Consider the following 13,853-nt stretch of genomic DNA (forward strand, 5'->3'; position numbering starts at 1 on the left):
CTCCAACTCTGACTCAGAAATAGATCAATTTCTCTTGAAATCATTTGGGCACAGGCTCTCCCAAACTGCACAGCTGAAAATTAGTGGGGAACAAAAAAAGTCCAGTTTCGGAGAGTCTACTCCACTTGGCACTATCATTTTGTACATAAGTACACAGGAAATACATAGCATATGAATGCTTGTTATGAATTTATGAAAAGACCACATTTTGAAGACCTAGACCGTTGCCGTGTGGTCTCAAGAACAATACTCGAAATCACCAAACTGATCCGACAACCCAGAACTGGAAATCCTAAGGCAACCCTCTGGGTTACAGTGTCCAGGTTCTTACCTCGTACTGAAACGTCGCATCACGCAGCAGCTCAGGAAGCATCCTCATGGCCAGCTCCTTACTGCCTCCGTCAGAGACATAATGAAGAAGCAGAATTTCATCCTCTCGGAAACGGCCGTATCTTGCCATGGAGCGCATGGCCACCTCAAACTTGCTCTGCATCGTTTGGCTCGTGTTAATCTTAGTGAACATCATGAGAGCGTGGTAGGTCTGTAATCTTCCCGCTCGGTTCTCCTCGTGATGTGCATTTCTGGTGTCCACCGAGAGGTCAGCGTCGTTGCGGTTGGAGTTGAGACTCGCCTGCGTCTCCTTGATTCGCTTGGTGGTGCTGGAGAAGTTCTGTTTTTCTGAACCCAAGTAGTAGAAAGCCATCACAGCCAGGGCTGCAGCAAGGAGCAGAGCAAACTGATGAGGTCTGAAGGTGCTGATTCTTGCAGCGGTGTATGAAAGCACACGCAAAATGCCCATGGCTCCAAACATACAGGGTGGAATCTGACTGAGGAGGAACAGAGAGAGTATAAAGAGCATGCATAAGCAGCATCATGAAGACCATAATGCACCATGAACCTGCACTACTTTGGTTTTTGATTCAGATGTGGGCAAGTGAGACAATTCACTGGTCTTCAAGGACCACCTTATCATTATAATAGAGTGATGATCAGGTGAAAGCTTCATGGCCAGGTGAAAGCTTCATGGCCAGGTGAAAGCTTCATGATCAGGTGAAAGCTTCATGGCCAGGTGAAAGCTTCATGGCCAGGTGAAAGCTTCATGGCCAGGTGAAAGCTTCATGTCACCTGTTTAACACTACAGTTTAAACAACTCTCATTAAACATAACGTTCATTAGAAAGTCCTGACTAGCACACATTTTTCAGACGTTGTGCCAGTTATCTGACTTACCCATGATGCACTTACCGTAGTGTACACTCTCTCAGTAACACACACTCAACACAAACAGTGTAACAGCTTCAGCACAAACTCATGGGGTGAATTAATAAACGTTATCTCGAGTCTCGCTTCATGGCTGAACCCAAATAACAGCCTACTGCCTTCAGGCGAGCTCTACATAGTGTATAGTATAACGGTTTCGAGCCTTCATTTCATTACACTACACTACACTACACACACTTCCCTTATGAGGCTTTATTTGAGACGCGGCCTAAAGCTGCGCCGCTGAACAACCCGTGACGCCGGAAATACAAATGCATAAAAGTCATCGAAATTCCGTTTTAGGGTTTTCAGTTAAAAAAAAATTTAAGTAAAAAAAAATATACACATTCGTTTATGGATTCATTGGACATTTTATATACTGTTTTCCCCCTATTTTGTCAAGTACATACCATAAAGCTAGATTACTTACATATTAAAGATTAAAATGTAGTTATACTATAAGGATATAGTTAGCAGTAACTGTATCCACATTCGTGATTAATCCCCTACTAAACACAATTTTTTTTAATGTTGTGAGTGAAACTTATATATTAAGAAAGTAGGTAGATATAAAAGCAAAAAAAATACATTTATGTAAAAAAAAATCTTTTTAGAATAGAGGCATTTATTTTGACATGAACCTTTTGATGCTAAGCTAGCTAAACACGTCGACCGCGGCGCCATCTTCGAGAGGGCAATTTTCGAAATGCTGCATTCATGACCAAATGGGAACTGGGATGTTTTCCCGAACTGGGAACAGGTTTTATTTCCGACTTCACACGGCAGAGTAAACGCTCTAATCTGAGAAGTTCTGAGTTGTCGTGAAGGCAGTATTTTCCCTGAATGTGCTGGAAAACGCCCTGAATACTCAGAGTATCCAAAACAGCGACATGTTGTGGTTTGCAAAACATATAGCAATGATAAACTCAACACCAGAGGGATTCAGACTTTTCCCTCACCAGCCCCACTTCCCAGTTCTTTGAGATCTCGTGCCCCCACTTCAGCTTATATAAATATATTTATCATCATTTATATGAATAAATAACTTTGTGTAGTTTTTGAGTTTGCATGTCATATTTTAAATATATTTGACAATTCAATTTGAGGGGACACGGTGGCTTAGTAGCACGTTTGCCTCACACCTCCAGGGTTGGAGGTTCGATTCTCACCACTGCCCTGTGTGTGAGGAGTTTGCATGTTCTCCCCGTGCTGTGAGGGTTTCCTCCAGGTACTCCAGGTTTCCTCCCCTAGTCCAAAGACATGCATAGTAGGCTGATTGGCATGTCCAAAGTGTGTGATTGTGCCCTGCAATGGATTGACACCCTGTCCAGGGTGTACCCCCATGCTCCCTGGGACAGGCCCCAGGTTCCCCATGACCCTGAAGGATAAGCAGTATAGAAGATGGGTGGATGGACGATTCAATTCGATTCAATTTTATTTGTATAGTGCTTTTAATAATGAACATTGTCACAAAGCAGCTTTATAGAAATCAGGATTTATATTTGAATTTACTTTCCTAATGAGCAAGCCAGAGGAGACGGTGAGGCAGAAGGTGGCAAGGAAAACCTTGAGAGGAACCAGACTCAAAAGGGAACCCATCCTCATCTGGGTGAGAAAGATTTTGAGAACGCACTCTGCCAGGAACTGTAGGATCATCAGCACATCTTTGTCACGTTGTTCGTCCATCTCATCTAGCCAAGTCATCAAAACATCATCTACATAGATAATGACATAACAATTCTGGTGCTTCTCTGAGATGGCAGCAGAGTGGCATGTGGTAGACTATGGGAGTGTTATAAATATCTGCATTTCCCTATGGTTTCAAGAAGCATTGACCACTTTATTTTAAGGGATAGGCTTGAAATTATGGCTGGTGAGAGAGTTACAGATTATAGATAAATGTTATGGGAAACCATGTTGGCTGTTGCTCCACATAAATATAAAAAAAGTTGGGTTTTGACCAAAATTGTCTGTCTTTAACATACTTACATACATACATCTCTGCTATAGAAATGTTTTAATGTAATTTCTAACCTTTACTCGGGTTTCTGCAAGGTCCATATTAGGTACAGTTCCCTCTGAAAGTATTGAAACAGCAGGGCCAATTCTTTTATTTTTGCTATACACAAAACCATTGGGGTTTGAGATTATATATGTGTATATATATATATATATATATATATATATATATATATATATATATATATATATATATATAAGATGACAGACTCTTGTTGAGTTTTGGAATAAAAAAAAATTATAAATGAATGCACACAATAAAAATATAAAACCAAATTTATTTTTCAGTATATCCACATGATTATTCATTAAACTTTCTTCACAACAACTGGGATATAGACATTTCAAGGAACTTAATGTTAGTGAAATTACAACTAATAAAGGGGATAACTATAACTAGGGGACACTAAATAGTTGACACTAAAATACGCCTTAAAACACTTAAAATTCTTAATTAGTTTAATTCTTAAATACATAAATGAATTCTATGAATTCTGAAACTTATATCACAAATAATACTTTTGCTAATCATACAACAGAAAGATGAGTGACATTAAGTGATATAGGGTTACAGAGGTGTGTTTCTCTTACTGTTTCATAAGGCAGTTCCTTCACATCAAAGATCCTATAAACCTGTTAATAACATGTAAGTATTATGCACTGAACAAGATATGCAAATTACTGCTTGGTACGTAAGCATTAAATGCACCTGTACAATGTGACCAAAGCACAAAGCACTGTATTTCTTGTAGCTGTAACATCATGTAGAACAATGGTGCATTTTAAACAGTAAGTCAAAAAAGGTGTTTCTTTACGAAGCTTAAGACGTCTTCTATGATTCTGCATCAAAAACCATACCATACAAAACCATAGCAAAGCACGACAATGTATACGTATTTTAAGCCACCCTAGTCGATGGTACATGAATCCGTGAGATACCATCCCATTTGTGATTATAAACTTTGGTGGCTTGGAATACACCTTCCTAGTTTTCAGCTGCAGGCAGTACATCCCACTGGATGCTTTCATTAGCCTTTTACTCACAGTGCTAGAGTGGTGTTTTGGGAGCTGATATGTGTTTCTGTTCTTGTCCAGAATCTGTAAAAAATTAAAATAAAAAATTGAGACAATGTCTAAATCTTAAAAAGCATATTATTATAGTATTAAAGCAGGCAGTGACTTACATTCTGATATGACATTATGTGTCCTCATCTGCTCTGTGAACGTCATGTTCAAAAATTGATGTTTTAGCCAGGTTGCACGATCTTCCTCAAATAATTTCCTCTGCAAAAGAAAATGTCCGAGCTTAAATTTGAGCACTTTTTACATTTTTATGTAGAAAGTTCTTGTTGTGTAAGAAAATGAATTCCACTGAGTTTAAAGAATTCTGGAAAAGTTAACCTTGTCCAACAAAAATGCATAGCAACACATCCAAATACAGTTCCCTCTGAAAGTATTGTTCTTGTTGGCCAGGTGTGCCCTGTTAGATTGATTGTTTAAGCAATTAATAGCTCTGAATGTCTACTCTTGGTTTGAGCCCTGAGTTTTGCCTGTGAAGACTGCATTTGTTCTTAAAATGGATAAACCAACATGAAGACCAGAACGCTGTCTAAGGGAGAAAAGCAAGCCATTTTGAAACTTGGGCATAGCCAATACAACAGTTTGGAATGTCCTGAAAAAGAAAGAAACCACTGGTGTATTAACAAGCAGATGTTGAACATGTCAACCAAGGAAAACAACAGCAGTTGATGACAGAAACGTTGTGAGAGCTGTGAAGAAAAGCCTCAAAACAACAGTGACATCTCGAACATCCTCCACTTGACACGGATGAATGATACCACAAAGAATTCACAAAGAAATACAGAGATGAGCCACAAAAGTTCTGGAACCAAAATTAACCTCTACCAAAGTGATGGAAAGGCCAAAGTGTGGATCTGCCCATGATCCAAAACATACAAGCTCATTGGTCAAGCACGGTGGAGGTAGTGTTAGGGCTTGGACTGACATGGCTCCTTCTGGAATGGGCTCACTAATAGTTATTGATGACGTAACGCATGATGGTAACAGCAGAATGAAACAGAAACATTATGTCTGCCAATTTACAGAGAAATGCATCCAATCTTATTGGGAGGAACTTCATCATTAAGCAAGACCCAGAAAGCAATGCCAATACAGCACAGGATTTCATCTGGGGAAAATGGGGAAGGTTTTGCTCACCTAAAAATTAGATGGTCTGCCACCAAAGGTGCCATGTTCTAAATTGTTTAACACATCAAGATGTAAATATTAGTAAATGCAAGCTGAAATTCGGATCCATCGTCTCCCATTCATCTTTTAATCTCAAACCAAAATGTCTTCAGTGTATAGCAAAAACAAAAGAATTGGCCTTGCTGTTCCAATACTTTCAGTCAGGACCATACAATTCAATGCTTTATCACTCTCTTACTGATGCACATACCTTTTGGCCGGCATCAGTGCCTGACCTCACTAATGGTTGAATGAGCACTAATCCCCACAGCTATGCTCCAAAACCTAGTGGAAAGCCTTCTCCGATGAGTGGAGGTTATTATAACAGCAAAAGGAGAACTAAATCTGTTCAAAAAGCACATGCTGTATGGGTGTGATGGTCAGGTGTCCACATACTTTTGGCCATATACAGTAATCTATGTCAAGACCACCCCCTTTAAATCGCGCACTTGACTTTGAACCCTCAAACTGATCAAGTAGACTGCATTTTTAACTTTGCTGTCAAATTTCAATTTAACATTGAAAGATCTAAAAGTATCCCTAGATAAGTAACCCTAACCCTAGATCTAAAAGTAATGAGTAAGTGTATATTAAGGCTGAGTGTCCTGATTATCATGTTTAATTAATGTTTAATAATATTAGAGTAGTCTAATATTCTCTACCTACAGCAGCTGAAGCTTAATCTCAGGTGGTGGTGATAACCACCGTATCTGCTTTTGAGAGTTGCAGCAGAAGTCAGTGATCCGGTCATGAAAAGATTGACATTTTTTTTTTCATGTGCCAACACAGCATAGCATCAGAGCAGCTCCAAAAACAGCAGGTCTTATGGGGTGTTCCCCTGGTGGTTAGTACCTACCAAGACAACTGGTGAACTGGCAACAGGGTCATGGGAGCCCAAGGCTTATTGATGCGTGTGGGGAGTGAAGGCTAGCCCGTCTGGTCCGATCCCACAGCGCTACTGTAGCACAAACTGCTGAAAAAGTTAATGCTGGCTATGACAGAAAGGTGTCAGAACACACAGTACATCACAGCCTTCTGCATAGGGGGCTGCGTAGCCGCAGACCGGTCAGAGTGCCTATGCTGATCTCTGTCCACCACTGAAAGCGCCTGCAATGGGGACGTAAGCATCAGAACTGGACCATGGAGCAATCAAAGAAGGTGGCCTGGTCTAATGAATCACGTTTTCTTTTACATCATGTGGATGGCCAGGTGCGTGTGCATTGCTTACTTGGAGAAGAAATGGAAAAAGAATGCACTATGGGAGCAGGGCAAGCTAGCGGAGGCAGTGTAATGCTCTGTGATGTTTTGCTTGGAAATCTTGGGCCTTGGCATTCATGTGGATGTTATTTTGACACGTACCACCTACCTACCTTGATGCAGACCAAGTACACCCCTTTCATGGCAACAATATTCCCTAATGGCAGTTGCCTCTTTCAGCACGATAATCTGCCCTGCCACACTGCAAAAATTGTTCAGGAATGGTTTGAGGAACATGACAAAGAGTTCAATGTGTTCACTCAGCCTCCAAATTCCCCAGATCTCAATCCAATCGAGCATCCGTGGAATGTGTTGGAGAAACAAGTCGGAGCCATGGAGACCGCACCTCACAATTGACAGGACTTCAGGACCTTCAGAGGACTTGTGGAGTCCATGCCTTGAAGGGTCAGAGATGTTGATGGTCTCACAAGGGGGATCTACACAATATTAGGCAGGTGGTTTCAATGTTATAGCTGATGGGTGTATGTCTATTTGTGTAAAGAATTGTATGTAAACCAATGGTTTAATTGATAAACCTTTGTGCACTAAATAAAACACTGCAGCTTCAGCAGCGATGATCCATATGATTAATTCATTCCTTTATTATTTAATCATTCATTAATTCATTCATCCTTTCATTAATCTTACATTGGGTTCAGAAAATATTCTGATGCCTCATAATGACAAAATAATAAAATAAGTGAAGTCTCTCATTTCGATAAGTATTCAGACCCTTTATTAAGTATTTTGTAGTAGCACTCAGTTGCAGCTTTGAGTCTTTTTGGGTAAGTCTCTACAAGCTTTGCACACCTGGATGTGGGTAGCATCTGTGAACTATACTAGATAGTTATACTATAACTACAACTTCAGGTCTTTTCACAGATATTCTATGGAGTTCAAGTCTGGGTGTTGACTGGGCCACTCAAGGACATTTAGAGACTTATCCCAAACCCATTCCATTATTTTCTTGGCTGTATGGTTTGGGTTGTTGTTGTTGTTGTGCTGAAAGGTGAACCTTCACCATAGTCTGAGATTATGCGCACACTAGAGCAGGTTTTCTTCCAGGATCCCTCTGTATTTGGCTGCATTCATCATTTTGTCAATTCTGACCAGTCTCCCTATCCCTGCCACGGAAAAGCACCTCTATAGCATGATGCTGCCACCATCATGCTTCATTGTAGGGATGGTATTAGCCAGTTGATGAGCAGTACCTGGAGTTTACCAGATGTAGAGCATGAAGCTCATTGTGCTCCTGGGAACATTAAAATCTTTAGAAATGGTTTTATACCATTCCCTAGGTCTGTGTCTCAAGACAATTTGATTGCAGAGGTCTATGAGGAGTTCCTTGGACTTCATGGCTTGTTTTTGGTCTGACATGCACTATGATTTGTGGGCCCTTATACATAGAAGTGTGTGCCTTTCTAAATCATGTCCAATCAATGGAATTTGCAACAAGTGAACCTCAGTCAAGTTTTAGAGAGTCAAAATAGTCACAGCAAAGGATGCCAAGGGTCTGAATATTTAGATAAATTAAATATTTCAGTTTTGGATTTTTCCATAATTATGCCTCTACCATGCTGTTGTCTATGTAATCTGTAAATATATGGTGATGTCTGAGGTCTGAATACCGACGTGTGCAATTTCTGCTTAACTGCTCAACTCTGAACACTCCCCAAGATGACTAACCTCATGCCCCAATCTAATGGCTGCCTCTGTAAAACTCCGCCTCTCCATTTCAAAGTTCTTCCTCTGCTCCTCAAAAGTTCTCCATTCCTCTTTCAAGCGTTCCTTCTCTTCTAACATGTAGCAGTCATTCAGGACAGCTGCAGTCTCCTCGTCACATGGAGTATTTAGCTGTTGCTATTGATTACAGAAGTACACAGAAGGTTGAAGTTGAATTTAATTTTCCTAACCATCAGATACATCATATGATTGTGTAGCTGTTCACCTGCAAGAGCTGCTGCTGAGTCTGAATAAAGTCCATGCATTGCTGGATCTCCATTTTGAGTCTCTCTGTTTCTTCCTGATGTACTTGCTTAGAGATCATCTCCTCATCGACCCCCTTTCCCAACTGCAAAACAAATGCTGCAATACAAACAGTTCCGAAATCAAAATTTCATTTAAATTGCATAACATGTTGAAAAGGATCATATATGGAAGTAAATGGTACTAATTAATTATGCATTATTTTTTATACTAGCATCCCTGGAGCAGAGAGGGTTAAGGGCCTTGCTCAAGGGCCCAACATTGGTAGCTTTGGCAGTGCTGGGTCTTGAACCCCCGCCCGTTTGATCAGTAACCCAGAGCCTTAACCGCCAAGCCACCACTGCCCCCAATATGTGTTTGTAGAACATCCCATTCCAAATTTAACCCCTCTTTGCTGTTATAATAATCTCCACTCTTCTGGGAAGACTTTCCACTAGATTTTGGAGCGTTGCTGTGGGGTTTTGTGCTCATTCAGCCACAAGAACATTAATGAGGTCAGGCACAGATGTTGGGTGGGGAGGCATGGAATGTTCAGTGGGGTTGAGGACAGGGCTTCCACTCTAACCTTTGCACAACATGTCTTCATCAAGCTCGCTTTGTGCAGAGGCGCATTGTCATGCTGGAACAGGTTTGGGCCTCTTAGTTTCAGTGAAGGGAAACTCTAATGCTACAGCATACAAAGACATACAATCATGTGCTTCTAGTTTTCTGGCAACAGTTTGTGGAAGAACCACATATCGGTGTGATGGTCAGGTGTCCACATACTTTTGGCCACATACCTTTGCTGTCCAGATTTTCCATATGATATTTCAATTTTCTCCACTGCTCCCGAATGCTGTTGGTAAGCTTCTCGCGAGCATGCTCACACGACATCTCCAAAGTCCCCTTAAAAGAAGTCTCCTCTTCATCAGCTATTTGCTAGGTATCCAGTATTATGAGGAACAACATGCAAAGAACAACAAATAAAAAAAATATTAAACCAACATTGGATTTGAGAGTGGAAATAATTTGATGTATAATGCGTCTTCGTCATCAAGAAAACTCTAATCGACTGACCTGACCTGTGAATTCAGTGAATTCAGTGAATTTCTCCTGTCTTTTGGTGTGGTTCTTTGGACTTAATATGACCACCATTTCCTGTTTCATTTGCTGGAGCACTTTTTTCAACTCAAAATTTTCCAGCATCAGCTCCCTCTGGCGTTTATCAAACTCATTCAGAAGAGTCCTGCACACTTCAGTTTCATGTCTGATAAAGAAAATGAATCAAATCAGATAAAAGTCAAATCATGGGACGAAGATCATGTTCATGAGTGTCTGGTCAAGGGCACGGTGCTTTAAATTAGACCACTAGTTTATATTTATGTTTATATACTTATATTTTGGGCAGAAAAACTACAAAAGCACAAAATAACTGCACATGCACACATGTCTAGTTGAGACCAATTTATGAACCGACGTAGAAATGTCAGAATTCCCACACTATGCTGACAGTACTGCCATTTTTACTTATTACTGATGTAACCGAATGCAAATACATTCGAATTGAACAGACAAAACAGACAGTAAGCTTGTGCAAGTACTTTGCGTTGTGCTTAAGAACACCCTTACCAGTGATAAAATTACTGTAATACAGCTCTCTGGTGGTTTAATATACAACCCACAGCCCTATTCTTGCTGAAAAGGAACACACTCAAATAAAATGCAAGGGAATACAGTACACAACACCACAAGATGAAGGTACCTTGAATGTGTCCATCCAGTTTTCAACTGACCTCTCCTGCCATCAGACCCCTCAACATAATTCAACATCTCCATCCCTGATAGAGAGCACACACATACATTCATTAAAGTTTGTTTTCCTAGTGTTAAATGTAACGCAGTCGACTATGATAAAGGGTGTAAAGTTAAGTGCGAGTTCTGTTCATGATGACAAAATACAGCAGGCTGTAGGGAGTTACTGTACCATGAGGAGAGACTCCAAAATATTTCCAAACTTTTGACTTGGGGGTGTGTTGCGGGGTCTCTCTCTCTCTCTCTCTCTCTCTCTCTCTCTCTCTCTCTCTCTCACTCACACACACACGAAACCATACACGTATGACAACTGGACACTACATAACAACTGTTGAGTTGAATTTGAAGAGCAATACCATTTAAAAAAAATCCATTTTCCTTTACGATGTGAAGCAGATCTAGGCTAAGGATTATGTGTCCATAAAGACTAAACTCTTTGCTTGCTTGCTTGTTTAAATGTACATGCACCCTTTGAGGAGGCCATGCAACAGCACCACACACATTTTTCCCATGAAAAGAAATATGCATGGATTCTTTGAAGGAAAAAAAAAAAAAAGTAGAACTGTACTCATGTATAAGTCGTGAGTCACAATTCATGTATAATTAATATTAGTCACTACACAATAACCTCCTCCTACTTTTAAAGTTGGCTTTACATAATAGGAAAATGACACCCACACTTGGACAGGATTTGGTTTGGGTTTGCTGGCAGGTTGTGCAATGCTGTTCGGTAGGAAAGCGCTCCTGAACACACCCACACTAAACACACAGTTTCAGTCAAATATTTAATACTAATACATCTATACTAATGCGTAAAAATGATAGTTTTCCTTTTTCATGTAACAAAACACGGAATGCAGGATGACAATAATGTTTCCATACTCTGTTTCATGTCCGTCTTGTCAGTAAGTAACTGATTGAGGTGATCTTTAAGCCTGCTGAACTCTCTCTCTTTCCTCTTCATACTGTGGTTGTACTGCGTGGCACGGCTTGCAATGATGCTCTGAAGCTTCTGAACCTGTTGAGCATTTATAACAGCGTTACATTCGTCGAACATACATCCAAAATACTGGGCATAATTGAATACAAGAACATGGCTTATTGAAACTACATAGAAATACACATTGCTATGTAAATGTACTGTATGTGTATGCTATATATGCTATTATATATTACAATACTATAAGCAATATGTAATGTAAGTGGCCTTAATACTCTCCTATTCGTAGCTAACTTCCTTACCTCCTCTTTTTCTTTTTTCAAACATCTTTGTAAAGCCTTTATATTAGTTTCTAACTGCTGTTCTCGCTTACATAACTTGCCATTTTCATTCTTAGAAAGTTCAAGCTGGTCCTAGAAAATGGGATCAAGACACACAAGACTTAAATGTTATTCACACAAATCATGACTGGTCATTTTAAAACTTTAAAACTTTGCAGTTCTTGATGCCAAAATCATTCTCTGTTTATCAGTAAGATGTTGTAGTTTCACTTAACCTTGAAAAAAGAAAAATACAGTAAGCCTGAATTCCCATGGATAAAAAGAACAAAATGTTTTGAGTTTGGAGCTGAAGAGATGCAAGCAGTGACCTTAAGATACTGACCTTAAGCTGCACCACTTCATGTTCATCTATACTTCCTACAGCAAAGTGATGGAGCTGCAGAAGCTCATACATGTTATTTAGGATCAAAATGATATCAAGTTCTTGATTTCTATTTGAGTCATAGAAAATCGATGGCAAACCCAGAGATGACAGTTCCTGTGTATGTAATACAGAGAATAGTCATGTAAAACGTTAGTCTACATTCCAGGGCTTGCTTTTATGTTCTTTTAAATGATCTAAATGAACTTACTACAGTATACTTACTTTGCTGATGTACTGCATGCACTCTATGACATTTTCCTCTGTACAGAAGACACTGGAACCACTGTAAGCTCTAAAAGGCAGAGGAGGCCTTATAGATTGGTTGTATGGCCTTGCAGGGGGCATTATGAGATTTATTTTGTCTTCTGTACAAATAAGAATAATAAGACCAATTAGAATTTTTGTTCTCAGTATTTTGCAAACAACAGTGTGCAATTGTATAATAGAAGAATGGCAATTAATACTGAACATTTGAGATGTACTAGATGAGTGCTTTTAGTATTCGATGAGTCATATTTAATTGTACCTGTATGCTAAATCATGTATCCTTAATTAATAATCATGAAAAGAAGGATGTGGGTGAGGGCTACACACGTGACATGTTTTATTGAGGTTAGGAGATATACTCGTGTTTAAAATAGCACTTCGACATTATTTTTAGTCTCTTTCTCTTTTTTTTCTTTCCACATGAGACTGACTATGCAGAGCAAAGCATAGTCGAAACGGTCTAAAATGACAAGTTGAAATAGCAATCCATAAAAGTCATTATGGAATAATGTTGGCGGTATTGTATGGTAAATGTGCCATAATTAAATAGTATAATAACATAGCATAACATAGCATAACATAACATAACAAGACTATATAACAAGAATGTACCAATATATAAGACTATATAACAAGAATATTGTAGCATTATATTACCAAATAATGAACCTGTTAATCTCTCTGTCTTCAATATATCGAAGCTGGAAATCCAGATGTATCCAGGACACAATAATTAAGTGGTGTCACTGTTCTGTCAGGCACAAAAAAGAAAGAAAGAAAGAAAGAAAGAAAGAAAGAAAGAAAGAAAGTGAGGATAAACACCAACCATTTCCTCCATCAAAATCTCATCATAACACTTGAAGTATCAATGACAAGAAGGCATGTGTAGCACAACCTGATCTGAAAGTACTCAGCATTATGTAAATTAAAACAAGTGGCATGTTAATGTCAATAAAACTACTGTTGTAGGCTAGCTATGAGATCTGTGTGTGTGCCTCGCCTAAAACAATCAGGTCAAGGAGAACATGGAAACGACCAGTTTCTGCGACATAGCCTACATCCTCTGAAAACAGCCTACTGAATAGGAACTGTAGGTGTGTGTTGGTACAGACGATTACGTTGATGCGCAAATTGAGTAAGGAGTCAGTCGTAATTATGATGAATTCCCACTTACTTCTTGTTGTTGTTGATTTCAGCACCGGAGAGCAACACTGTAATCCCTCCAGCCTGGAACAGACGACGATTTCACATGCAGTCTACAGAAGACGCTGCATTTAATGCTGCATGCGAGTGTAGGCGCGCAAACACATTTCAACAGCTGCTTACTGCACATCTGTCTGTGAAACACGGAGGATGAACTGAGCAGAGGATAAACTGAGCGG

The 13,853-nt window shown here is 39.6% G+C and overlaps 2 protein-coding genes across 4 annotated transcripts in view; both read right to left on the reverse strand.

Annotated features, from left to right (window-relative positions):
* The window catches only part of xxylt1 (xyloside xylosyltransferase 1), a 41,457-nt gene extending 39,890 nt beyond the window's left edge, over positions 1-1,567 (reverse strand). Inside the window, exons 1-2 of one of the 3 annotated variants that reach the window (XM_053634533.1) lie at positions 1,245-1,567; positions 332-823 (exon numbers count right to left, since the gene is read on the reverse strand). In XM_053634533.1, the coding sequence (XP_053490508.1) occupies positions 332-811 (480 nt within the window). In that variant the 5' untranslated portion in view covers positions 812-823; positions 1,245-1,567. Of the gene's footprint in view, positions 1-331; positions 828-1,229 lie in introns of all 3 variants that reach the window. The other 2 variants (XM_053634534.1, XM_053634532.1) reach the window with 2 other exon arrangements.
* A 2,466-nt stretch (positions 1,568-4,033) lies between these two features.
* LOC128613909 (afadin- and alpha-actinin-binding protein-like) lies at positions 4,034-12,549 on the reverse strand. Its single transcript, XM_053635082.1, has 11 exons — positions 12,427-12,549; positions 12,163-12,318; positions 11,802-11,912; positions 11,442-11,577; positions 10,510-10,585; positions 9,825-10,014; positions 9,548-9,686; positions 8,731-8,867; positions 8,469-8,642; positions 4,463-4,562; positions 4,034-4,376 (listed from the first exon to the last, which is right to left on the reverse strand). The coding sequence occupies exons 1-11, from the start codon at positions 12,547-12,549 to the stop codon at positions 4,327-4,329; spliced, it is 1,392 nt and encodes a 463-aa protein (XP_053491057.1). The 3' UTR covers positions 4,034-4,326.
* Between the last annotated feature and the right edge of the window lie 1,304 nt (positions 12,550-13,853).

This window comes from Ictalurus furcatus, chromosome 10 (genome assembly GCF_023375685.1).
Source record: "Ictalurus furcatus strain D&B chromosome 10, Billie_1.0, whole genome shotgun sequence".
Classification (NCBI taxonomy): Eukaryota; Metazoa; Chordata; class Actinopteri; order Siluriformes; family Ictaluridae; genus Ictalurus; species Ictalurus furcatus.

What these genes read in the sequence shown, in the direction of transcription:
- LOC128613909 (XM_053635082.1), bottom strand. Translation starts at nt 12,549, where the DNA reads ATGCCCCCTGCAAGGCCATACAACCAATCTATAAGGCCTCCTCTGCCT. An exon ending in ATGAAGTGGTGCAGCTTAAG is followed by an intron (nt 11,913 to 12,162) that starts GTCAGTATCTTA and finishes CCCATTTTCTAG; the next exon opens with GACCAGCTTGAACTTTCTAA. An exon ending in GGAAAATCTGGACAGCAAAG is followed by an intron (nt 8,868 to 9,547) that starts GTATGTGGCCAA and finishes TTTGTATTGCAG; the next exon opens with CATTTGTTTTGCAGTTGGGA.